This window comes from Stenella coeruleoalba, assembly GCF_951394435.1.
Source record: "Stenella coeruleoalba genome assembly, chromosome: 1".
Lineage (NCBI taxonomy): Eukaryota > Metazoa > Chordata > Mammalia > Artiodactyla > Delphinidae > Stenella > Stenella coeruleoalba.
Window position 1 is genome coordinate 61,536,645 of NC_137169.1, and position 27,674 is coordinate 61,564,318.

Consider the following 27,674-nt stretch of genomic DNA (forward strand, 5'->3'; position numbering starts at 1 on the left):
TTGTTATTATTATAGGCTTGGATTTTTTAATGCACGGTCTTTTCTTTGACAAGTGGCACATAGCTACATTTGTACCTCAATGCCACTGACAATCTCTCAGAACTTTATATTTGTCCTCCCTACCTAAGAATATACATGGCTCATTGGGGGTCTGAATATACGTTTTTTCCACTAGTTCTATACATTAGCCTGAGTAATATACTGGGTGTGCATGGCTTTACAAGTAATAAAATTACCTACATTTATAAATTGGAAAGTGACATATAACTGCTGCCCTGTAGTTACATGTACCTTTCAGGTAAAAGATACCATATGAAATCTTTGTATTGTAAATACTTTTCCTACTTGTACATGCATACTTCCAGTGGTCAAATTATTTTATGCTGCACAGTAAAACTTATCCTTAATAGGACTTATAAACTTTGTTTATACTGGGTACTTATTATTACTTTTTAAAGAAAAATGTTGTGAAATATTACTGTATTTCATACACCTCTTTCTGTTTAATGCATAAAGGCATAACGATTAAATTTTATAGAACAAATCATTGTAGTCCCCAGAGGAAAACTAGCTAACATGTTCATAAGCTTTAACCACATTGAAAGGCTAGAGTTAATAAAGCATTTCCTTTGTAGCAGATGGCTTAGTCCAAAGCTTTTGCAATTTTTGTGGTGCTGATTGTTGTGCTTGTGTGGTTTTTGTTTATCTGTTTCACATTCATGGAAAAAGACAGTTTCCTGATGTCTATCTTTGATTCTAGGGATGTTATCTAATTGCCAAGTTAAACTGATGATGTGTCAAGAAATAAAAGAAGTTTTCATTTTGAACCTTGAATTAAACAAACTAATACATTACTGGATGAAGAGCTTATATATCATGTGACAGTCATATTAGAAAGTGGGACACATTTTAGCCAAAAATAGCATATTACTATTACTTCCTACTTACTATTACTTCCTTCCATACTACTACTCCTTCCTTCTTATATATCATGTGACAGTCATATTAGAAAGTGGGACACATTTTAGCCAAAAATAGCATATTACTATTACTTCCTTCTTAGTCATGAATACAATTTGGGACAGACTTTTATCTAAAGTTTTCTGAAAGTCATGATGGAGGAGCTGCCATGTGTTTAGTTACCTCACAAAGCATATTTAGGAAAGTTGCCATCACATTATTTAATCAGTACAGGACTATTCTCATAATTTTCCCTGAAGTGCAAATACATCTATTGTTAATCATAGTCTCAGTCAGCAACATGAATTTACCATTTTTAAAAATAAATAGTTTTCCATATGATTGACCAAACTGATTTTGTCATGATCCAGGTCAAACACAATAATTGGCAGAAACATGCAAGACTCACAGCAACAAAAACAATAAAAACATGTTCAAATCTGAAATATGAGATGCTTATACACAAAGCTGATGTCTTCAAAGTACACTTTTCAGAACATACATTTTTCAGAAGTCAAGGGTGTGAAACTGTTACAGACTAATATACCTTGCCTACATTGTAGCTAATTTTCATTTGATCGCCAGTATAAGTCTGGAGTGGGGCAGGGATGACAGACAATTCTTTGTACTGTAAATTCGTACCATGTTTAGGCCATATTTTGGAGCTTTAATTTTTCAGATTAACTCTGGGCATCAGCTTTTGTCTCTATATTAGAACACTGATGGTTTCTGGGTTTGTATAAGCTTTGTTTAGCTCTTGCAAGTTGATCTTTAGAGTTTACAATTCTAACAAGCCATCTAAGCATTTTTGACCTCTCTGATCTCCATTCCGTACTCTTAATCACAACTACTGAAAGTGCCCATCAGGTGTGTGACATACAGCAAGTCTAAACAAAGGCAGAAAGCAGGCTGTTGAGGTTCTGGGAAAGTCTTATTGCTCCTAGGGAAGAGGACAAGTAAAAAACGGCAATGCAAGGCTCTGTTCAGACCAAGACCACTTCATCATCATTTCTATTACAAAGGGCTTCTTTGTCTGAGGTGAGCATAAGCTCATAACACATACTTCTTTTCAAGATTCTGAACAGGAGATAATATGCTCAGTACCAGTACCCTGCACATTAACTCCTTTCTCACTATCGAGAAAAGCAAAGCATCTGGTGCTGTTAATTGCAGGGCATTTTATACAACCGCAAACTCTTGCTTAAAGCAGTGATTTCCAATATAGGCACCAGATATGTACACGTGTCAGTGGGTAGAGCTTCTGGGAAAGTTCCTCAAAAGATAGCAGATTCAGTGATCCTATTCCCTTCCCTTCTTACTTGGAACATGGTTGTGATTTTGGAGTGCCATCTGCCCTCTTGTGCACATAAGACAACAAGAATATGCTAGGTAGGTAGAAGGGATTATTGTTTGGTCCCTGTTTACACTGTGGTGCTAACATCATGGACTAGTTTACTTATCTCTAGACTTTCAGTCACACAAGGAAAAAAACACAAAGAAAACAAAACCAAGACACTATTTATCAGGCTTCTTTTACTTGCTATGGAACTTAATCCCTAACTGATATCTATAAAGGTATATAAATGTACATGTGCTCACATAAGAACATGCTAATTAAAGTCTCTGAGTCTAATGCATAATACTACAAATGCATGTTATCTTAAATTAGAACTCTGAATACTATAGTACAAATTATGCCTAACAGAGTAGGTATATTCCATTGTATAATTACTTCTATCCTTGAAGCAATGTTTGTAGGGAGAATCAGGTGATGTGGCTTCTGGTCTGGGCTCTACCACTAACTCTCAGGGAAATGTTGGACTAGTTATTGGGTGTCAATTTCCCCAACCAAAATATTAGGAGTTAGTTAAGATGACCTTTTTAGGACTCTTACGGCCTTTACACCTAGGATTCAACAACTAAATCTTTTCCCTTTGCCTTGTCTTAATCAATCTGTGATTCCACTTTAAGTGAGTCTAAACAAAGACTTAAATTATGGGTTAAATGGACTTTTGTGAACCTGCCTGGGAAATAGTCTTTCTTACCCCGGGAATTTATACATACTGTTTCACCTGAAGTCTTCTAGCCTCTCCATTTTGCCTCATTCTTCAGACTACATATCAATTTCTTCAGAAAGTCATGCTGACCCTTAAGTATCATACTTGTCTGATAACATGTTTATATCAGCCACAGATGATACATTTCTTGAAGATTGGGGCTGTGTCTGTCTTATTGCCATTGTATTACAGCAATTAATGCACATCTGGCACAGAGTTCATATTTAGTAATGAAAAGATGAATAAATACATGAGGGAACATTGTTTCTGTAGAGAAAGGATATTCTAATTTTCAAATAGTGGGCTAAAAAAATAATTGCCAATGAAACATGGTTTATTTGTTTGTAGAGATAGTTTGGCTGTAGTTTTTATGATATACATATGTATAAGATTGAAGCCTTTTCATAGTATTAGGTTTTAGATAAATTTGCTAAGTGCATACAGGTTCTGGATGGATTAGTCATAGAAATTTTATAGGAATATTGAATAATATTTGATATGGTTGAACTGAGGTAGGATAACTCATGTGTGTGGCCTTCAATGGCAGTTTTCCAAAAAGCTCATTTACAATTTTTTATTTGCGAGTATTTGTTTATTCTTACAGGGTCCCCAAATAATCTGTTGAGGAAATAATCTGTTGAGGCAAAAAAACAATTGGCTGGACTTTGACTGAATTATCTTTTGGATGGGCTATACCTCCACCTCACCTGCAGAATTGAAAATGAGGGAAATCACCTGGCCCTCTGAGAGTTAACTTATGAAAGTAACAGATCAAAATAGGTATATGCAAAATTACCTTTTAAAGACAAAAAAGATTCTGCAGTAAACAGAACTTGAAAGAAACCTGATTGAATATATGAACACATCTAAACAAAGAATGTATTACTCTAAAGGGAAGGAAGTGGAGACCTAGGATTTGGTCAGCTGCATACATAGACAAAGGAAAGTCACAGAGGTAAATTGAGATTGGGGGTTGGGGGAAGGATTTGGAGATGGGTGGGATGTATGTACCTCTCAGAGAAAAGGGAGCCAGAATTATTGAACTTAATGCATATTTTGTCCCACTGGTAAAATGGCCATTTTTTGTGAGCTGAATGAAGAAATGCTGATTTTAGATTAATGCCATTTACTGTTTGATTTATTTATCTCCCCTTGTTCTGATTCTATGTTCACCAAACAATCTGCTGCTGATGATTTGGTGTCCTATGCAGGTCTGCTGAGCTTACAGACTTTAAGTATTTTGTGTCCTCAGACAGTGATTTCTCTTGAAAAATTAATAAAATTACTTCTGATTATGATGTGGCTTCTAATATAACTTCATTTTAGGAACAAAATGAGCTGCTCATGCCAATGTGAACATTATAACCCAAGTCAATCTCTTTTGTAAATCGATAAATCAGTATCCAGGGGTCTACTCAGAATATATGTTGTGGTCTCCTATATTTTTTAGCGAGTCCCTCACAGTCTGTTAAGTCCTAGGCAGTGGACTAGAAAGACTTTCTATGGCTTCAAAATAGAAGTCCAGAATCTAGATTATGGCTGCCTATATAAGCCATTCTCAGATGCAACCAGACGTCCCCTGGAGTTTGCTATTTAATGATGTGTGGTTCCCAGACTCACAGCATTAGCATCCCTGGGAACTGGAAGAAACTCAGAACCTCAATCTCTTCCCCAGAATCACTGAATCAGTCTGCATTTTACCGGGGTCCTCAGTATAGCAGTGTGCATAATACAATTTAAGAAGTGCTGCTTTGAGGATAAGTCCACCTTTTTATCTCTCTTTCTCTACAGGTTATTGGGAGACATTCCTTCAGGGGTATTTCCCACTCCACTTGTTTTGCTGAGAATGGCAAGACTGTGAAGTCACAGTAAAAAATAAAGTGTAAATGCTCTTTATTCAGGCCACTTCTTGTGGGATGAGGTAATGCCTCATTCTTAGCAAGCTTGCTTACTGGCTGCCATAAAACACTGGGTTCCTGAGCTCAGTATTCTTGTCTTTTAACAGGAGCTAAGGCATGTGCCAGCATCCATGTAGGTCATCCATGTTGCTCCTGTGGGAATCTGGGGCTCAGGGAACAAATGCAAACATGCTGACTCTCTGGCTACTGTTTTTGCTGCAAGGAATATGGTCTGACCCAGGAGTCTTGTGTTTTCCACCAGCATCCATGGTACTGGGGCAAGCTAACATTAGCCTGTAAGCAGAGTAAAATCTCAGACACTTCAAAGTTGTTGACACAGACTTCTTAGGCCTTTTTTTAGCACAGTTGCAAAAAGCAAAGTGCTAAGAGAACTGAGTTCTTATCCAAGGTCTACCATTAACTAGTTACGGTTACTAGTTATGCCACAGAATAGCTATTACCTCTCCTCTCTGGAATGATTTCTTCATGAATAAAATAAGGGGAGGGGGGAGAGGGATAAAGTAGTTAATGAGAGTTTATAGATCATTAGTTCCTCAGGACAGGGTCCATGTCATAAGGATTCTTCATGATCAACCTTCCTAGTAAGAATCAGCCCATTTCTTTGAATGTGGTGATATCAATAAATACACGCTCTGTTTTGGACACAAAGACTTGAGAAAGGGTTTTTTCTTAGAAAACCCTATTAAGTTATTTTCCTTACCCACTCTAATTCTACATTAAGGTATGTGCCTATGTTCTATGCATGCATGGTGCCTTATTTGGTGAAGATAATTATTTTTCGTTGAACTCAAAATACATGAATTGTTTTGATCATCTCTGATTCAGCTGAACGTTGATAATTTTCCGGTCCCTATTCGTTTGGGGGTATTTTGGAATAAGGACCTCTTTTGAAAAAATTTGTTCAACATATAATATGAAATTCTTCTGAGACTAAACCCACAGATATGGTGATCTTCAAGGAATAGACAGCAATAGGAGACTTTAGAAGGCTAATGTGTGTTGCCTGCATTATGCCACTTTCAGAATCCTGTATTCAGCATAGTGCTAGCTGGTCTATAGAGATGGAAAGGAATGCACCTCTGCTAAAGGGGGAAGCTAGCTGTATCCTACAATCTAAATTGATGGAGAGTCTGGTAACTTATATCTTGCAACACTGCAAAAGCCAATTGCTTCTATCTCCAATTAAAACTGTAAAGAAGTCGCCGCAAAGCATCAGCCTTAACATGAAAGAAGACTAGTGCTCTGTCATGGGAAGTCCGCGAGCTTTGAGGGGACAGACAAGACAAAAGGTATTGCCTTTCCAACCAAACCCACCATTTCAGATCTCTTTAATGTAGCTGCTGTTTGACTGAGAGAGAACAAAGATCATAGTAAGTAAAAGATGGAAGCCATCAGCATTCTAAACTCTTTCTATAAGAAACATTATTCTAAGGTTGCTAACCGATAAAATTAACTAGGGTGGAAGCCTATTCATTTCTTTTTTTTTTTTTTTTTTTTTTTTTTTTTTTGCGGCACGCGGGCCTCTCGCCGCTGGGAGACCGTTGCGGAGCAGAGGCTCCGCACGCGCAGGCCCAGAGGCCATAGCTCATTGGCCCAGCCGCTCCGCGGCATGCAGGATCCTCCCAGACCGGGGCACAAACCCACGTCCCCCGCATCGGTAGGCGAACCCCCAACCACTGTGCCACCAGGGAAGCCCCAGAAGCCTACTCATTTTTTGAGCTTATTGTTTTGTCAAAGAAACCACAAACCTGGTCTACTATTGTAGTTGTTAACCATTAAAGAGACTTCTCTATTCCTAATCTACATCAGCACAAAATAGGCCACACAGGCTATTCAGCCCCCAATGCTTTCTTCAGGTGTAGTCATGGAGCCTACTGTCCAAGAAAGAATTTCCAAAAGGAAAGAGACAAGGGCCACAGAGAACAAGGGACTTGGGAGTTCTTCCCAGAACAAGAATGAGTAGCTGCCTAGTGATCTATCTGAGGAACATACAATACTGCCAGAAAAAGGAGTCTGGATTCTTCAAACTGGCAGGGTCTGATCATTGCCATCGATAAGTGGCTACTGTGGGTTTCCCCTTCTCCCTGTCTCAGAATGGGAGTGCTATCACAGAGTTCTGGTTTATATGCCACCATAGTATATTGGGCTTGTGTGTAGCAGAAAACGTTTGTTTTAATCTCAAGGTGAGCTGACCAGGCCACACTACATTCAGGCTGACAGAAGAGACTGTGCATCACCCAGATATCCTAGACCTCAGCTAGAGTCAATATATGATGGAAGACTATGGTCTTCTACCTTTGCCAGGAGTGGATATGTTCTATATGTAGGAAGAAGGGCATGCCTGGATATTTGGTTCACAAAGAGATCAACTGTGGTAAAGACAGCTAGTTGTCCCTCAGTATCCACAGTATCCTTTAACTATAAGAAAATAACCACAGTTTTTGGCAGAGCATTGACCTGTCGCTAACAAGAATAGTATGCTAAGTGAAATAAGCAGGTAGAAAGAAAACAAAATGACACGATCTCACCTATATGTGGAATTCTAAAAAGTCAAATACACAGAAGCAGAGATCAGAATGGTGGTTACCAGGAGTGGGGAGGTGGGGGAAATAGGGAGATGCTGGTCAAAGGGTACAAAGTTGCAGCTATGTAAGGTGAATGTCTAGAGATCTACTGTACAGCATGCTTACTGTAGTTAATAATCTCATGTTGAATACTGGAAATTTACTATGACAGTAGATTTCGGGGTCTCTCCTCCCACACCCAAAACATGGTAACTATGTGAGAAAAAGATATAATCATTAGATTGACTGTAGGAATCATTTCACTATATATACAAAATCACCATGTTGTATACCTTAAATATATATTTTTTATTAAAAGTGTAAAAATATAAACACTTTTACATGCAAAAAAAGTGTAAGTAGTGTGTACAGATTTGTGGAAGTATTTGTAAAAGAAAAGAGGGAGCCCTTCTCCTTTCCTTTATTTTTCCTACAGCCTAAAGTACAGACATGATGCTGTGAACTGCAGGGGACACCTCTGACCACCGAGTAACTTGGGCATGGGTGCTATGAAGAGGAACAAAATCACACAAGGAGGCTATGTCCTGGATATTATGATGCCATTCTAGTCCTGGATTGTCTATTGCAGGCTTCCATGTGACAGAGAAAGAAAACCATTTTTTTTAAGTCATTATTTTGGATTTTGTCACAACTGTTCTCAATCTTAGCTAGCACAGATGCTTTAGAAAAATTATCTAGCAAGTTACTTATAGATTTAAAAAAATTGTGTTTGCTGTTTACAAGTCTCACAGGATTTTAATAGTAATGAACAAAAAATGATAAGTTAGTTTTTGAAATACTGCCCTTCTGATGGAAGGTCTCTAAGCACTTTGGTTCAACAGAATTTTAGGGTAAAGTAGAATGTAGATAAAATAATTTGCTTTTGTTTCTAGACCTTTGTTTTAAACATTTCATTTTCAAAGGTCATTTTAAATAACAAGTGTCAGAATTTTATTGCTTTAAAGGAACACCTATGAAGAAGCCTATGGCATGGCTGCAACCATCGCTAAGCTATCAACAATGCTGGAGGAACAACCAAGCTCCTTTGAAGTGACAAACATAAACAAGTACTTAAATGACTGTGTGCCTGTTGGTCTTTTAGAATGGGTAGGTTATAAACAATACACATACTGCTGGTCATGAAGAAATGGAATCAGTAATAGGTGATTTTTAGTATAGCTTTATACACACACACAAACACACAAGCATTGTTAAAAGAACAATTTCCATACATTTTAATAAGTTCCATTTTTTTTTTGCTTTCCATCTAGGCAGTAATTAGCCCAATTTCCAACCTGAAATTTTTCTCTGTCTAAGCTTTTCACTTTGCTGCACTTTCATCTATCAATAACAACAGTAACAAGAACAATATAATGTAGCATTTTTCAAAATTGTTAAAAGTTAGGTCCATCTCACATTGAATTCAGCTATTGTAAATCTCAAAAGATAATAAAGTTGTCCTTTGTATTTGAAGATAATGATTCTGAATCACCATCAGCAGAATACTTGCTTGGAGCTTTTTTTTTTTTTTCCCCAGTGCTTTGATACTCACCCTCTCAAAGCCATGATTATCTTATCTAGATATAGCTCTGCATTACATTTTGCCTTTCCTCATTCTCTAAGGGAGCCTAGATACTAAGTCTGATCTCACACCAGCCACAATGAACAGAAGAATGCTGTACTTCTGTCCTAACACTTCTCTTCTCCATACCTTTACCCTCCAGCCATTAAGAGAGTGTGGTATACATAGGCATTTATATTTACTTGCTGATTAATAGTGAGGCTGGATTTATGCTAAACTATCTCATCTCTCACCTGGTTCCTACCATAACCAATTGCAAGATGGTAAACTGGGACTAGAGATATAGGTTATTAAAAACTAAAGCAAAACAAACGAAACACATAAAAAAACAAAGGCAGATTCTCCTAGAGAGCATAACTCTTCTTTGGTGTGTGACTGGGGTAAGTACATATTATGCCACATATTTCATTGGATAGAACAGACTGTCACTTAATTGGTAAAACTATCTTTATGGGCTGTTTTTCAGGACATGGAAATAACTTTTAGTGTTTACCTATCAGCTGTTACCATGATATTACTAGTCAAGTGATTCTATAATAAGAAGATAAGGTGTTATAAACATATATAGGCAAGTTCTCTGTGGGTTACTTCAGGGCTGACAGTATTTAACTTTAATGCATTATTCAGTGATAAAGATTTTGCTCCAAAGTACCTTTGGAGAGCTTTTTTGCAACATCCTGTATAATTGGAAGGAAAAAGAGATTAGACTGAACAATTATGGTATGCATTATTGAACAGATTAACTGTGCTAGAAAAAAAAGTTAGGGAAGGATATATTAGAAAAAGGTTAAACACCTCATTAAATGGTTAAGTACTAATTATTTTACTATTTGATCAGCATAATAGATCAACGGAGTGAAGTAATTGCTCTTCCTTTAAGTAAAATTGGTACAAATATGTATGATTTTCTAGAAACATATGAGGAGGTGCTGAATAAGTAGTGTATGTATCTGAAGAGTGCCAATAGTGGCAGAGGGATTAATGCTCAGACCAAAAGTTGTCTTTATCTTAGCAAGTGAGGTTGTTTCACATACATTGTGAGACATCTTAAGAACCAAAGTATCACTATAATCCGGTAATAAGTATTTGTCTTTTTTGTCACTCACATTTTAAAAGCTATCAGTAGTATATGGAAAAAAAAAAAGGTTTTGGCCAATGACACTTCTGTAACAGGCTAAAGAAGGTAGCATTTGCTTACAAGGCCATTCACAAGCTAGCATCTGCCTTTCTTTCCATCCTCATGTCTGTTTACTTTTCCTTTAATTGTCCTCTGTGCTCCAGCCATATGGGATTTCTTTTATTCATTCATTTTTGTCATTCTCTCACTTACCTCTAGAAATTGACCACATTCTGTGATAGCTGCTTTTGTCCCCAGCTTCTCCTTCAAAAATAGCAGTCTTCAAAAAGTTAGGAATCAATAGGAGTCTTATTAGCTCACCTCTGTATTCCCAACACAGCATGGGACTAGGCATTTAGATAGTCAATAGATTGATAAGTGAATAAATACTAAAGTTTTAAAATTATGGCATTACTGGTTAATCTTATGTCCCAAAGTATGCAGCCTACAAACTACAGTCTTCTTGCTTTAAATGGGTAACAATGAGAAAAAAAAACAATTTTAAGACTTTTTTGGGGTGGGGTGTGCTGATATGGAAGGGAACTGATTCCACACACTTCAAAGCAATTTAAAATATGTATTCCTCCTCCCCTGACTCTGGCCACGTTGGTGGAGAGATACGGAGAGATAACTTTGGATCTGGAACCTACTGTGATGTTAATACAAGACACTGAAAACTTTTTATGACTAGGTAATATATTTTTCTCTCTGGCTTCAGACAATTAAAACTTTACAAGATAAGTATTTCCTGAGAACTCACAACTTTAGATTAAAACGTTGCTTAAAAACCAGTGTGGGGTGAGAATGAGGCATAGTGACAGAGTCAGTTTTAAGGGGAAATGCATTATGTTTCAGCAAATGTAAGTGAGAAATGCTACATGTGTGGATACAGATACACATGAGCTTATCATAGAAACAGAATAAAATCCCATTGTATCAGGGTCATTATATGGATTTGGAGATACTGAATCAAGTCATCCCCATGAGACAGTAAAGTTAAGGAAATTATAGATATAATGAGGGTGATTGAAGTTATATAAGAGGGAAAGGAAAGACAACTAATGTATGAATCCCTACCACAGACCAAGTGCTTTACATATATCTTGTTTAACATAAGATACAGTTGTCCCTTGGTATCTGTGGGGGATTGGATCCAGGACTCCCCACGATATCAAAATCCACAGATGCTCCAGTCCCTTATATAAAATAGTGCAGTACTTGCATATAACCTACACACATCCTCATGTATACTTTAAATCATCTCTAGATTACTTATAATACCAAATACAATGTAAATGCTATGTAAAGTATTATTGGTCGCATGATAAATTCAAGGTTTGCTTTTTTGGAATTTTCTGGAATTTAAAAAATAACATGAATTTTTGATTCATGGTTGGTTGAATCCGTGGATATAGAACCCATAGATATGGATGGCTGATAGTACTTCCACCTTCATGTGAGCAAGGTATTACTGACTTCATTTCACAAGGATAAATTGAAGATAAGAGAGCTTATGTAATTTGCCTAGACTCATGCCATTTGCACATGGAGAAGCCAAATTTTCCTTTATATTTACTCAGGTATAGTGGCATACTGAAACTGGCTTGTACCAGGTCATGAAAGCCAATTGTTAAATTTGAAGGAATTTTGCAAGCAGTTTTTTAAACATGGCCATTGTTTAAATTATATTAAAAACAGATGTAATAACTACTCAACTACATTTTTATTATTATCTATGATCTTCAGTTGTTTTCCATTATGTCTCTATTGTAAAATTATTATATAACGGTGTCATACTGTGCATATTTTCCCAACTCTCTGTTCAGTAACATCACTTGGTAGCTTAAAATCTTCCATAATGAGAATATTGACACCATGGAAATTGGCAAGAGCTCCAAATTAGGGGTTGATTTATTTATTTTTGTTGTTGTTGATTGTCTAGACTTAAGAAAATGATGGAGAAAAATGGAGATTAAACATAAAAATATATTGTGTCTAGCCATTACATTGTGGATAGTGCAAAAAATTGAGAATTTTCTTTCAGGAGTCCAAAACTATTATCTGTTTCAGCAAAAATTTACTTTCATCTTACTCTTTATCATAAATATAAATACCAACCCATCTTCATGTCAGAATAATACTTAGAGTGGGGATACAACTCCATTTGTCAAATCATGGTTAAATTGCAACCATAAGTTGGCTACAGTTACAAGATTTTGGCAAAAATCAATGACACCATTCTATGAGAAGAAATTGGTTATATGGAATTTATGATAAAGTGTATTCTATATTTTATTATTATTTGTAAATTTTGTGATACATATTCTTTTCAGTTACCAACACACCACTAAATATATAAATAGTGAAGCCACCAAAGTATTATTTAATAAACCTAAATAGAAATATGGGGAAGTTTTTGCAAGGTGAAAAATTGAATCTATTGTATTATTATAAATATGTAAAATAAATACATAAAGACAGTAAGGTTTATGTGAAACTAAAAGGAGTTTTGTGAGTAGGGGAGATGATATATGATTAGTATACAGTACAGGGAGGTAAACATGAGAAATAAAAATGCATAACAAAAGTCCGTTATGCCTAGAAGAGTAACTGTAATGTTTCTTAATTACAATCTTATAAAATATTTCAGAAAGGAAAGAGGGAGGTGTTGTCACAGCATACACTCTTATGAAGAAGGTTCATTTGCTTCCATCACAGTAAACATGTTTGTTTTTTAATTTTTACTTCTAAAATTGTAAAACATAATAGTAGAATATTATATTGCCTTACTTTTCCTCATTAATTTCCATTTCCCTTAAATTTTAGTACACATACTGATGAGTTTAGTACACAAACTCATCTTTTTAAAGTCAGTAGAGATTCTCTGGGAGAAGCGAAGTTTTCTCAAATCAAAACCATCATAAAAACAAATAAAATATCCTTTGGGCAGCCCATTCTGTGACTAAGAATATATTTTTTAAAGTACGCCTGCCTTTTCCCAGGAACATATGAGAAAATCTTCCTCCAAATTTCAAGCACAACCAAGTTGCCTCCCAAATTGGCCATTTGCACTCCAGGGCTAGAGCTGAAAGTGTAGAGAATTGCCTAATTCGATTGCAGGCAGAATCGATGCAAGTGTGAGTACTGCCCTGGTCAAAGGTTGGCCCTTAGGCTGCAACTTAAATCAATTGGGGGTAAGCTAAGTTTGATTACATTTTCAGTGATGAAGCTTTCAAAAGCAACTTTGAGCTTGTCTATTCAGAGGCTGTTTGGTTCTATCTTGAACCTATATTCCTGGTTAGAAAAGCATCTATCTACCTATCTGTTTTGGAGATGATTAAGTCCCAGAGTTGAGGAACAATGAGAGAAAGGAAGAGAAAAAAAAAACAACAAAAAAAAGAGGGAATGATCCAGAAAGCAAAAAATAAACAGCAGATGAGAGCCTATCACTAATAATATGTGGGTCATTATTTTATTTTATTTTATCTTTTTAAAAATTTATATAAGACTAAGAGGGAGAAAGAATCAGGGAGCATGCTAACAAGAAAAAAATAATATATGGAAGATTATTATGATAATGATAGGTGGCAGTCTAAGAATACTCTGGCTTATGAGACTCATTCTTTCAGGTGCTGCTGGCAGGAGGGATGTGGGGGAAATACAGTGGTTTGAAGTATGAAGCAAAATGGGTGTAAGAAAGGATGGCAAATATGGACTCCAACAGGCAATGTGCTAGTGTGAGAGAAATGAACCCTTTCAATTTATCTTTTTCCAGTACAGTCACGCCTGCAGTTGTTGTGCATCCATAGCTTATGCAAGTCTTCCTAAAAATGTGTTTCCTCAGTTAAATAGTTTGATTATAGATCTTATCTACGTTTGGGTAAGCATGTTATTATACCATAAACTACAGTGCTCCCAAGAAGTTATGATTTTTTTTTCAGAAAGTATAAATTTCCCCACAGGTATGCAGGTATGACCACTCATTCTTAAAACATAGGCTATTATCCTGCCAGTTTTAGGAAAATATGTTGCTACATTGTGCTTACGAAGTAGTTTAGAAAACTTGCGATTCCTTCTAAGTGGACTGAGTGGTGACCCTAATAGTTCTTTGACAAGAATTATGATCTGCCTTACTAATGAGGCTGCTTCACATATGCACTAACTAGATTGATTTAAAAAATCAAAGAAAGGAAACTGAAGAGCATGCGATTATCTAATACCACAATTTAGAACTGGGTAACTCAAGTTACATCTTTGCCTTAAAACTATCGAAAGAGAAAGCTTTTTTTTTTTTTTTAAAAAAAAGGATAAAGTTGGAAAAATCCTACCTATTGAAAATGTCTGCCCATGTCATAGACGATATAACATTTACATACCAGAAAGTCTTGCTTGCTTTATTCAAATCTTACTTAAATATATACTGGGCAGACACCTAATTTTTGTCTCAGGAGAGAAATCCCAATTGAATTATATTTATAAGGAAGGAAATCTAGCCCATGCTGGATAGACACATTCAATGAGGACATGTGATTTTCAGTCCCTTTCAAAGCAGTTTTATGGCTATTAAGACAGAATTTACAGTGCTTTAGAGAAAGGGTGGTCCACTGAAATATCATTGCTTTCACAATTAATTCTTCCCCTTTTTTCTGTTATCTGGAACACCAAAACAGACCAAAAAAAAAAAAAAAAGCTAATTTCACTTTTCTTTTTGGTGATTTTAATTATGCTTCACATTGCCTGAGGAGAAATGGTAAGTTTAATAATAATAGCACTAGGCACTTCATAATTATCATTTTCTTCACACATAACCATGTATCTTATATTAGGGGTCACATTTAAATTTTTCAGAAAAAGAAATCACAGTGCAGAAGTGGAGGTAGGAGAGCAGCTCAGACAGCTACCATGTAATGTGCTCAAACCATTAGATCGGACTTTAAATCTAGGCACAGCTTCAGGGAAAACAGTGCATGCTGGGTAAATATTCTCTAAGATACTTCTTAGAAGTAATAGGAGGGGAATCTCTCACAGGACCTCCAGTACGCTCTGTCAGAGAAAAGACTAGGGAAGTAGCTGCAGAAGGTAGAGGCTGCTAATATGTTTTCTTTAGGCTGGAAATGTTGGAATGTTCTCATTTTTACAAAGTCTTAATAGCAACAACTCCCATATATATAGTGTCACATTTTGGCCTAAGTTGTTATAGTGTTAGAGCTTTGTGAAATAAAATAGCAAGCAAGGAGGTCTATTCTAGTGCCTTTTCACAGGTTATTGGCTAACAGAATTGAAACTGTGAACATAAAGGAAATTTCCCTGGAGAGTAAAATTATTTGTAGAGATGACAAAATGATTAGGCCAGCAGTGGAAACGCACCAAAGAGAAAAACACATTAAAATACAATTTTTTCTGTCAATAAAAAAATAATTAGGAGTTCAATGACAAAAAATGTACAGAAGGGAAAAATATTGTCAGTATTTCTACTTTGTTAAGAAGTAAGTGTAACTGTTTTTAATAACAATCCATACATAAATACTACTTTTAAAAAACATATATAGATTTCTTAGAATCTTAAAGATTACAGATGAAAGAAAACTTGGAGATTAGATATTCTATTCTCTTCATTTTATAAATGAGGAAACTGAGTCCAGTGAGTTAAGTGCTTTGCTTAAGAACCCCTCCAAGTAAGGGCCAGAAACTAAATTGTCTGACTCTCAGGCTAGAGCTCCTAATAAAATTTTGTGGTTAAATTTGAAACATCTTTTGATCTTTTTGGTACCAAACTTCCACAAGCCTGATACATTTCAAGTCTGATCACTGACAACGGCAAATACCAAATCTCCCTTCTCCCTTTGGCATTTACTGACCCTTGTCAGCTGTATGAATGTATATGCCATCTCAGCAGCTTGAGGATGCAGCTGTCAAATTGCCTCTTAACCTGAGAGAAACACATCAGTAGAGTAATTAATTTTGTACAACCCTCTCTATCAACCTGACCACTTTTTTTTTCATCATTACAAGTGAATACTTATGTGCATAGCTGATTTAATTAATAATTCTAATAAAAAAGACAATATCACAGCAATATATATAAGTGCATTAATAAAGGAATCAAGAACTAGTCTGTTCTCTGATATCTAGTGAGATCAAGTTACAGTTATTGAGGTTATATAGCTCCAAGCCTCTATTGGTTTACTCTTCAACATTTGGATTATATGTAACAGAGAGGACAGAAAAGCAAACTAACATTTAATGAGCACTTTCTCTGGATTAGGTGCTTTATACAACATTTTACATATCCTATCCCAATTAATCATCACAACAACCCTATAAGAATACGTTATTTACCCTATTTTGTAGGTGAGACAACTGAGGTTTAAAGATTGGGTTTGAGAGAACTGTCTAACATCTTGCACGCAGGATTGTGGTTTCAATTCAGATCTGTTTGATTCCAAAGCTTTTGGTGGTTGGCCTAGAGAGTGGAAAGAACACTGGAATGAGAGCAGGAAAACTAAGTTCTAGCTCTAGATCTGCTGTGCAACGTACAACTTTGGGTTCTCAATCACCTTCTTTGGGCCTCAGTCCCCCTCACCTACAAAGTAAAAGGATAGATCTAGCCTGGAAGATTTCAAACCTAATTTTCTGGACAGGCCTGCGGGTCACTATGCATTGTGATATAAAGGAAAAAGATGGGATTTTCCAGATTTACCTCCAAATCAACCAAATGAACTCCGATTTTATCTTTGGTTTATATTAAGGGTTTGCATAAGGTTTTATTTGTGGAAACAAAAGAACGCATTGCTTTAAAAAGTTTGAAAAAATTTGACTAGGTAATATCTGAGACCTACTCTAGCTCCAGAGTTCTGCCATTTGACACGGATAACAAAAGCTCTGTCAGCATCTGTTTTTGGTTCTCACTAGCAGCAATTTGATGAACTGGAACACCACAGGTTTTAACAGTTATTCTAACTGCTTCAACTGTTTAGCAGATTTTGGTCTTGTCCAAAATGTCCATGAGACATTGGTACACGCCAAAAGGTCTTTGATATTTAGTCCTGTCCAATACCATTTGGAAAGGACCAAATACACTTATGGACGTTTTGAATAGGACCAAATTTTAAGGACCTTTTAGTGTAGACCAATTTTTTTGTGGTTGTTTTGTACAGGACCAAATATCCTTTAAGACTTCAAACTGTTGGATATCATCTCTTAAGTATGGCAATGAATGACCATTTTGTGTCTAGCTTCTTGAGAATACATAGGATCTAGGTATGAGGTCAGGGAGCAAAAATTCTCCTCTGGCTGTACTCATAACTCCATTTCAGCAAATTTGTATACATCCACTATTTGTGTGATGATTATGACTGTGCATGTATATTTCAGTTTAGTAGAGTGCCATCTGATAGGCCGATTTAGCTATATCAAAATCTACCTGTATCTGCAAACCTAATTTTTGTCAAATATTTATTGCTAGAGCATCCAAGAGAGGGTTTCCATTAACATCATAAAGCTGTGAGGATAAAGCAAGTTGGCTCACATAGCATGCTGTCTTTAATAATCAACGAGTCTAAATTTATTGCTGCCTCTTTCAACCAAAATGAAAACCCTATCTCTTTTAAGTTGCAGGAGGGGAGATCAATTTCAATCTAAAATATGAATCATTCAAATTCATGGTATCACCTTTCACATGAAATCAGGGTTCATTATAATAGGCAAAAGTAACAGAGCGCATACAGTTGCTTAGTGGCATGTGGGGACATTTGAAGCAAGCAGAGAGCTGAAATATTACTTGCAAGGGCACAGCTGGTTCCATATTCAACAAATCAGTCAAAAAATAAAGTTTGCCTGCATCAGTCAGATCTAAACAGGGAAAAACTGTTATGCTACACACATTCTTTCTCCAATAGTCCTTCTCATTTTCTCTTTGGTTAAGAGCTACTGACTTTTTTTTTTTTTAATCTCAGAGGAGGTGTCCATCAAATTAAATAGACTGGGAAGAAATATTCTCTAAAATGAGAAGAGATTTTCCAGAAAGTTAAATAGCCCTTGATTGTATAAAGCATTTAAAATTGGAACTTCATTATTGTCTCCACAGCGTTACTAAGAGAGGGAAAAGACAAAGTTTTGGTGAGTCCTTTGAATATTTTATGTGTAATATTTCTGAGGTAAATAAATACTTTGTTATTTGAATAAATGCAGATTCATGCATATGTGTGCACACACACACCCCACGCTCACAAGAAAAGGAGATAAGTCCCTGTAGCATCATTAGGACCTATGTTCTAGCAAAATATTTGACACCACCTTTAGGAAACATATTAAAGGGTGGTTTGGCAACCATGCGTTGTAGCAATATTATTGTTACCTATTTGAGACTGTAAGAAAAGATTTTCTTAATATTAAACCTTGAGTTGTTCTAAATACTTTCACATATTAGGTCTCATGAGAAGACTGTATTAAACCAAAGCTATATAAATGTTAAGTATATTGTTTATATAGAGTCCTAAGATTTCTTCCTTCTTAAGTAATTATCTTTCCTTATTTCCCTTTAGATTGAGCCTTATAATATGTGTCCTATAATGAGAAAGTAGGAAACAAAGCATATACATGTTTTACTTATGAAAATGATTTTACTGGTAACTAAATTACTGATCAAATGATGATGCACATTTGATGAACTGGACCCATAGATGGCAGGATGGGACTATTCAGTTCACATTCTTTAAGGAGAAGACTTAGAAGAATCATCTCTTTCAGTTGCTCACGTTCAGGAAGCAAAAAACACGATTTAAAAATAATAATAAAATCCCCAATAATTCTGAATCCCAAATTTTTTACTTAATAAGGAATTTTGCTATGAATAGTTGACACGCTGTCATCCATTATTGTTTGTTAAAGCATTGATCCCTGAGGCTGATCTACAGTGATCTGCAGAATATTTTCCCTTTCTCTCTCCCTCTCTCTCTCTGTCTCTGTCTCTTTCTCTACCTCTCTCTCACAAAGAGACTTTATATAACGCAGACATACTTCAGAAATTTCTGGACACGTAATCTAGAGGATGAGGGATTCATTGTATACTAGCTCTCCTATAGTTTTTTTTCCATAAATTTTGCTTTCCCCTTACTTGAAAAAGTATATACTCTCTACCTGAAGTAATTCTATTGATGAAATTACTGACATCTCTGCTTAGAATGACAGCTCCTCTTACAATTACAGTCTAAAGTCTATAGGTCACGGAAGGCAAAAGAATTTAAGGTGACTTCATATTAAATCAAAGCCATTTCTTGCTTCTCTGGGACCCGAGAAAGATGTGAGAAAAGAGGCTAAGAAACTGGAATGAGGGAGGCTTGCAAAAAAGCAAAAGCATGAGAAGTATTGTTCACCAAAGACTACAGTGCTGCATCTTTGCAGGTCAGGGAGTTGTTGATATACACCTGACCATTAGGCCTATTCGTCAGAAAAGAAGCCCACGTCAGGCCAGCTGATGAAGCATCAAGGCAGATCATCAGTCTGTGTTCTTCCTTTCAGAGCCTAGCCTATAGAAAGAGTATTTAGTACACATGTCTCTATTTCTTCATCAACTAGTTAAATTGAATCTACTTATTTAAATTTAATCTGGCTTCTACTCCCAGTTTTCTATAGAAACTGCTTTGGCAAAGATCACCAGCAGCTGCCAATTGTCAGAGACAGTGGCTGATTTTCAGACTTTCTCTGGCCCGATGTAGCATCAGACACTGCTGACCCTCTCTCTTGCGGACAGGTCTACTCCCATGGCTTCCGTGGCACTGTCCTCCTCTGGCATCTCCATCCACCCCGAATCCACATGCTTCTACAGGATGCTTCTCTTTCTCTCCTCACTCCTCAATGCTGATTTTACTTGGATTTCAGTCTTTGCTCATCTTTTCACTCCACGTGGCCTTCAAGAGAAATCTTATTTACTCTCAGAGTGGAAACTACCACACCCATGCTGAGAGCTTCCAGATCATATCTCCATTCTGGACTTTATAAAGTGCAGCTACCTATTGGACATTGCCTCCAACTGAGTATGTCTAAAGTTAAAAACATTTCTCTTTTTCAATCTCCACCTTCTCTCCAAATATAAAATGGCTAATCCTCCTGTTATGTTCTAGCTTGGTTAATGTCACCCAAACTAAACTTTGGAAGTTATCTAAATTCCCACAATTTCCTTCCCATTCTCTTCAGATTTGGTCATTAACTGTCCTAATTATCTCTCTCATCTCTGTTACTCTTTTTGTGCAGTTAGCCCTCCACATTGCCTAAGAAAGTGTTTCAGAAACTAAATCAGTTTATGTCCTTCCTTTATTAAAATGCTTCAGTGGATCTACAAAACCAGAAGGATAAAGTCCAAACTCATCTGCAGTCCTTTCTGTCCTAAGTCCCCCAACTTGTCCAGTCTCATCTGTTAACATTCTCTTCTCCCAACTTTTACTCTAACCATATTAAAATACTACCGTGTCTTCAAATGTATCAGATTGCTTCATACCGCCATGTCTTTACATGAGCTGTTCCATACAGGAGTATTTTTCTCTCTCCCATTCCCACACCCAGGCTCAACCCAATCACATCCTTATTTCAAGGGTCTCCTCTATAGCTTGCCCTGAGTCATTAAGACTGAGTATATCATTCTTTCATCTGTGTCACTACATTGTGCTCATGATTGTTGTTGAATGCACTCTGCAAAGTTCTGCCTTTGAAAATAAGACAATGATGGCTAAAATAATATTTTGAGTTTTAGCTTAGTTATAATTCATATGGTGATATACCTACTCTAGCTGACAGTCATTTCATGGCCCTCAAACTGGATTAAGAGGCTCTTCTCTGCCCTTGTATGCTACTGTTGACTATACTGCGTTACAGTTATCTGTTTCTTGTACCTCTCCGCTCATTCACTTGAGAACTCTTTGAGGAAGTTCCCTTTCTATGAATACTTTTCTTTCCAACATCTAGCACAGTGTTTTGTACATTGTAGACAGTCAATATATATATTTGATGAATGAATATTGCTATTGAATAAACGATCAGAGCCTCATAGAACAATCGTTTTACTTATGCCTTTACTCTTTAAATCTCCTAGATGTCTGAACCTCTATGCTGTGAACATCATATTTAACCTGGAATTAGTGCCATAAAGTCTGGTTCATGCACTGAGCAAGGGATGAGGTTAAGTTATGAGCTAGAGTTGGGACATTATATCAAATTTGCATGCCTTCTCCCTGGCTTGCCAATGACAACTTACTTTCTAAACCCTCAGTAAAGTACTGGACAGTCAGTCATCAAATAAGTTCAGCCATCTATATATAGTTTTTGAAAACAATTGAACTGAGTGTTCTTTAGGGATGTGATATAATAACAATGACTAGCATTTATTCAATGCTTACTTTGATCCAGGCTAAGTGTTAAGTGCTTTACATGCATCCTCCCATTTAATTTTTATCCCGTAGGTGGGAGCTATTATTGCCCTCATTTTATAAGTGAAGTAACTGAAGCTTTGGCATTTAGGTAACTTACTCAAAATCTCACAACTATATGCGGTAGAACTGTGGTTCACATTATGACCTGCTTGTCTCCCTTTATGTGAAACACACACACACACACACACACACATTTATACACCAAAAAGTGCTACATTCCTTTTTGGATGGTCTTAGTTATGGCAGAACTCTAAACTACAACTTCTTGCCTTTTGCTTTCTTGTTGATCTGGAAAATGTAGGTTATTACAAATCAGGAGTAGATTGTAACAGAGTCAGGATTTATCCTAAATAGTTATAGATGGGGACCTGATTCTCAGTGGATAACACTCAATAGAGTGTTTGCTATGTATAAGCACTATACTAGGAGATTCACATTTATGATTACCTTCTCTTTGAGCATATTAACTATTCATGGATACAAATCATGAAAATATGATTTTTTTTTTTTACTCATGGTATGTTCCACATATCATCATGGACACATGTGGCAGACTCTTTGGAGCCTAACTCTTTTCTCCTAGATTAGAAGATGGGCGAGTTAGTTTTACACACTCCCTTGACTATAGGAAGGGCTGATAGTCAATAAAAGATTTTTTAAAATTCTTTAGCAGGTCATAGGCTAATATTAGATCAGCTTAGGACTGGCCACTAGTTTTGGATCAGTTTAGAGGTTGAAGACCTTCCCATCCACAGACCTTGTGAATATACGACAGGAATTCTTATTAAGGGACACATTGCTCTCTCCAGCTAGTTTCATAAGAACTTTAAGAAAGCTGAAGATTTCAATGAAGACTTACAATGCCTGTGTTGGATAACTGTACCATTCCAAGGAGTTTTAAAATCCCATAAAAATGTGTGTTTAAATGTCTCTGAGTCTCATTTTTAATAATTTTTCAGTCAAACATTAACCCCATTCATCTTTCATATTACTTAAATTTTATATCTGGTGGATGTTGTTTATTTCTAAACATTTATTTAAATAGAGTTTTTATCTATTGAAGAATAACACCCTAAATCATTTAAGTTCATAAAAACCCTAAGAAGGGCAAGCATGTTACATGTAGAGGTATATCTTTCCAAAATATGTTGCAAATGATAAAATTTATCTCCATCGATGGTTTTATGTTTATCATAGTGGGAGACAGTGAAACATAGAAGTTAAAAGCTGAGGCCCTGAACCCAGACTGTCAGGATTCAGATTTTTGCTTTGTCACTTATGAACCATTTGACTTTGGTCAAGCTTTTAACTCTCTTCATCTTGTTTTCCTCATCTGTAAGAAGGGAATTACAGAATTTACCTTTTTGGATTGTGTGAGTATTAAAGGAACAAATCCATATGAAGAGATTAGAATAGGATCTATTCTATAGTAAGCTCACAACAAGTGTTGTCATCACTGTGATATTGCCTTGTATAGCTAGAGATTATAATACACATTCTACAGCTAAAACTCAGTTCATTCATTCATTTATTCATGATACATTCTATCACTTATTCAATGTTTAACTAATTCACTTATTCACTAAAGATTTGCTAATTGTCTATTAAATAGCGGACACTGTGCATAACGATATGGGAGATAAAATGATTAATCAGATATTGATACTGTCTTCTCAACAAATATAATTTGGTGGAGAGATAAAAACTAACAAAAGTAATTAATGTAAAAAATAGAAATGCTTAGTGCAATAAGAGTTTCCGGTGAGGTCATACAAGAGTTTTGAATATACAGATATTTCTTCAAACTTCAGGGCTGTGTTCAAAATTACAGGCAAGATTTGCAGGTCTTTCTTAACGAATTAATCAAATTTCACTAGTAATTCTAAGCACTTCTACCTACAGAAAGCCAGTGGCAAAGGAAGACAATTAGAGTCCATTCTGAAGATACCACATTTAGGAGCCTTTTCAGCAGTGCATTATATCCAGAGGACTGCACTAAGGTTGCCAGGGTAAAGCAAACAGACCAGTGATAATTGTTCCTAATTCGTCACAGTCATTAATGCTTCGGTTTTGAAAATCAGAGTGTGATTTAGAAATTTAAATAGCAAAAGTTAATGTGTTATTAAGCCTTAAATTTGTCTTTATTTTGTTTAATTCATTTACTCCTTCAGGTTCTTGAATATTTAAAACATTTAAAATATTAATAACATACCAAAAGAAGTATCAATATTTACATTAAATTGGAATTCATATTGCTCTATAATATTTTCAATGATATTATTCATAATTACACAAAATAAATAATCCTCATGGAAGAAACTTAAGCAAGTATATTATACTTTGGCTATTGCACAGCAAGCAATGCTTTTCTTTCAGAGTGCGGGATACTAAGAAATACTTCGTAATATTAAGCTGGAATAATAAATGATGTGATGCTTTAAAAGTACATATAGCACAAATCATTTTCAAATGATTATTTTCTATTAACAACCAACTGATATATTTTATTTAACAACAGAGTTTCTTAAATCATGGCAATTCAAAGTTCATAAATCATGAAACTTCTTATTATAGTATGTTTTTAAACAGTAAGGATATTACATATCCCATTCCCCATTTCTGCAAAATAGAAATGATCATGTTTGTGATGAACTCACAGTGTTTTCATTTTTCAGAGACAGCTTACTAACACAGGATGATAACATAAATATACATATGTCAGGTTACTATAAAAATATAAATTATCAAAGATCAGTATGGTTTAGATAACTTTGTGGAACTGAAAAGACCGCGTATTCTCTATAGTTTTCTGTGAACATTTTGAGAAACACTCCACTTCAAAATCAGGAATAGTTTATGGTTATAACAATTTGTTGGTTACTCAGCTTCTGAAAAGCACTAAAACTAATTGTAGGAGAAAACATTAACATATATTTCTTTCCCTTCCACTAATCCTTGTGTTTGCTCTTCTTTTTTCATTTCTAGTCCTTCGGAACTAAGACACATTAGAAATAAAGTACCTATTTTAGTAAAACCTTAAGTTGTATTTCAAAATACACTTTTGAGTAAAAACATTATCTATGTGGATAAAATATTTTGTCCATGATCATTTACTTACTATTTTATCTTGTTTATGGCATGTGAAATTCTCACTATCTCAAGATAAACATCTAAAGAAAGCCAACCAAGAGTAAATTCAATCTAAATTAATCTATGCTGAAATATAACACATTTTTAAAAACAAAACAAAACAAAAACTAAATTCTACCAAACCAACTGTCTTCAGTCAGAAGACATTTTTAGTGGATCCTATTATTTATATGATTTTTCCCTTTTCTCAGATCTAAGATATTTTTCTAAGCACATATGGAATTCTATAGGGATTATAAAATTCTCCAACACGCTGATTATTTTGGGGCCAAATTTCCTGTGTAAGGATATTGTGTAAGGAACATGTCACATCAGGCTGAGCTCTATAGATAGGAGCCAAAAGGCCCTGGGAGCATTTTGGCAACCCTGTGTTACTTACGGTTGAGAGGCAGGCTCGCATTGGTTGTGCCTAGCTTGTTGACAGCCACACAAGTATAGTTGCCGAAGTGCTCCTGTGTCACATTGGTAACAGTGAGAATGGATCTTGTGCTAAAATTCTGAATAATAATTCCTTGTTGGCCACTGAAGAGCCTAAAGGACAAAAATAAACTCTAGGTAAATACGTGTTGTGAATACCATTTTTATCTTAGATGGGGTTGTCATGGCAACACACAGACAGTTTTGACCATGCTGCTGTTAGCATATAACATGATAATAGTGCAATTATATTTCCTTACAGTAGTAGATATTAGGGAAGAGAGGTTGTATGACAGCGGTAGACTGTTCCCATGGGATTATTTGTGCTATATAACAAACAAAGCTTAGATAGCCACATGTCCTATTCATACATTGACTTGTATTTTAGAAAATTAAACACACTACAGCAATGGTATCTCAACTGTTAAAGTCAAGAAAAAGTAAAGGGAATTAAATATAACGATTCCTTTAAAAACACAAACTCATGATTTCTAAAAAGTTGGCTAGAATATGTCTTAGCCATCTCAGATGATATTATTAGGTAACTTTCATGAAAGTTAATCCTACAACTGTGGTGGGATGGTTCTGAGTCCAGGGTCAACACTTACTGCTACTTTGTAGATATAACCCAGACAGATGACTTGCTGTTAAACCTAGGAAAAGCCTGCAGTATAATACTGAGGATCGTATTTAAAGTTGAGTCTTATCTTTGTCACACTTTACTAATGTGTTTCGGAAACTCCTTTAACCTTTCTGGGCCTCCATATAGGATTCAGTTTTACCTGATTCCACCCTGACTACTCAACGTTCTCGCTCCAGACTTACCAGCAGAGGCCCCTACTCTCAGATAGGCCGGCATAGCTCTACTGTTTTCAATGCTTGACAGTCTCGCTTTTGCTTCACACTTTTCCTGAATCTTCCCCCAATGGCCACCATTCCCTTTTATCTCTGAGAACCAGATTCCTCCCTCCTCATTTAAGTCTGACCTATGTCCTATCTCTCCTACTCTACTCTCCTTAAACGACTCTCCTCTCTCTCTGTCTCTGCCTCTTGCTCTACATGTTACTCTCCAAATTGTTGTAGAATTTATAAAACCAAAGCCATATTCTTGCGTTGTTCTCTCTAGCAGCTTCCATACATACGAGTCTACCCAAATAAACTGAATTGTTTTAAATTTCTTAAAAGGCAAGGCCATATGGACATACTTCATTTTATATTTGAGTTCTACCTAGCACTTTAATAGTGGTATCTTGGATATATAATACATAGTTCATAGGTCAGTGGAGTTCGGGTGACAGCCCCACAACACAAGGATTGTTAAGTCCCCTTCAGTGGCCCTGTCAAAAAATTCTCTCTCTAAATATGAATTCTGCTATAATGAGATGCCAACCAAATAATAACTTCTCCCTAACTAACCCCAAAGTTTATTGTGAAAGAAATGTGCTGATCACAATATGTGATATGTAAGCTCATAGCTCAAATGGCAGTTAGCTTTTCTTCTTTAATGTGTTCAAGTCTTAGTACTAAATATTTAATCATGAAGATGCTAATAAATGGCATTCCCCTGAGAGTTTAGGTTGAACACCTTTGCATTATGTTATGTGGCTTGCATCTGAATTTAGATAAAATATACTGTAGTTAAATGCAGATTAAAATAAGCAACCATGCTTGATCATCTGGGAATTATTTGTATTTCATGTAATAGCTGAATTTGGCTTATCCAAATCTCAAACTTTAATCAGATTAATAAAACGTTGAGTTGAATAAATATTAAAAAACTTTAACTTGAGCAATAAACCTAATGACCTCCAACTCTGACACAAGAAAACAGGTTATCAAATATCAAGGATATGACAGCATTTAGTCATCTGTCTCATATTGCAAATCTATCAATATTTATGCTAAAATCCCACAATGGTTATTCCCTACTTTTCTGCATCACATCAATACATTTATTTTTAACCAATTAGTATATGTTATGTATAAAAATTCACAGTTTCATTGTCCTGCAAGCTTCAGCATTATGGCTTAAATCAATTTGCCCATGTCTCTGCTATGGCTACATTCTCCAGAGGACTCAGCAACTCCCAAGACTATTAAACCCCTTTTGTGCCCTATCTCCCAAAACCAAGATTCATTTTGCTACTAAAGAATTGAGAAAAGATTAGTTAGGGTCTTCATTTGGCTAGGCTCTGGGGAGGAAATATCAAGGGAGTGTAATCAGTTACTTCACAGCACTGTTTGCTTATGTTCCTTATGGCTGTCGTTCTGAGTTGGGTTCCAATTCTCTGCCCTTTAACGTGTCTGAAGGCAAGCCCCAGATGGTGCTAAATCATGCAGTGCATCCATGCTCTGTGCATGCAGACCCATTCCTGGCCCGTGTCCAGCAGTGTTATGTGAATTCTTACCAAAGTGGCACATCAGTCACACTTTAGCAGCATCAACTCCTGCTGCTGCGATCAGCCTGGCAGGTGATTATGGTCAA

General features: G+C 35.9%; 1 protein-coding gene across 1 annotated transcript in view; it reads right to left on the reverse strand.

The window, feature by feature from the left end:
• The window catches only part of NEGR1 (neuronal growth regulator 1), a 909,237-nt gene that overhangs the window by 153,393 nt on the left and 728,170 nt on the right, over nucleotides 1-27,674 (reverse strand). Inside the window, exon 6 of the mRNA XM_079923776.1 lies at nucleotides 25,152-25,303. Within this exon, the coding sequence (XP_079779902.1) occupies nucleotides 25,152-25,303 (152 nt within the window). The remainder of the gene's footprint in view (nucleotides 1-25,151; nucleotides 25,304-27,674) is intronic.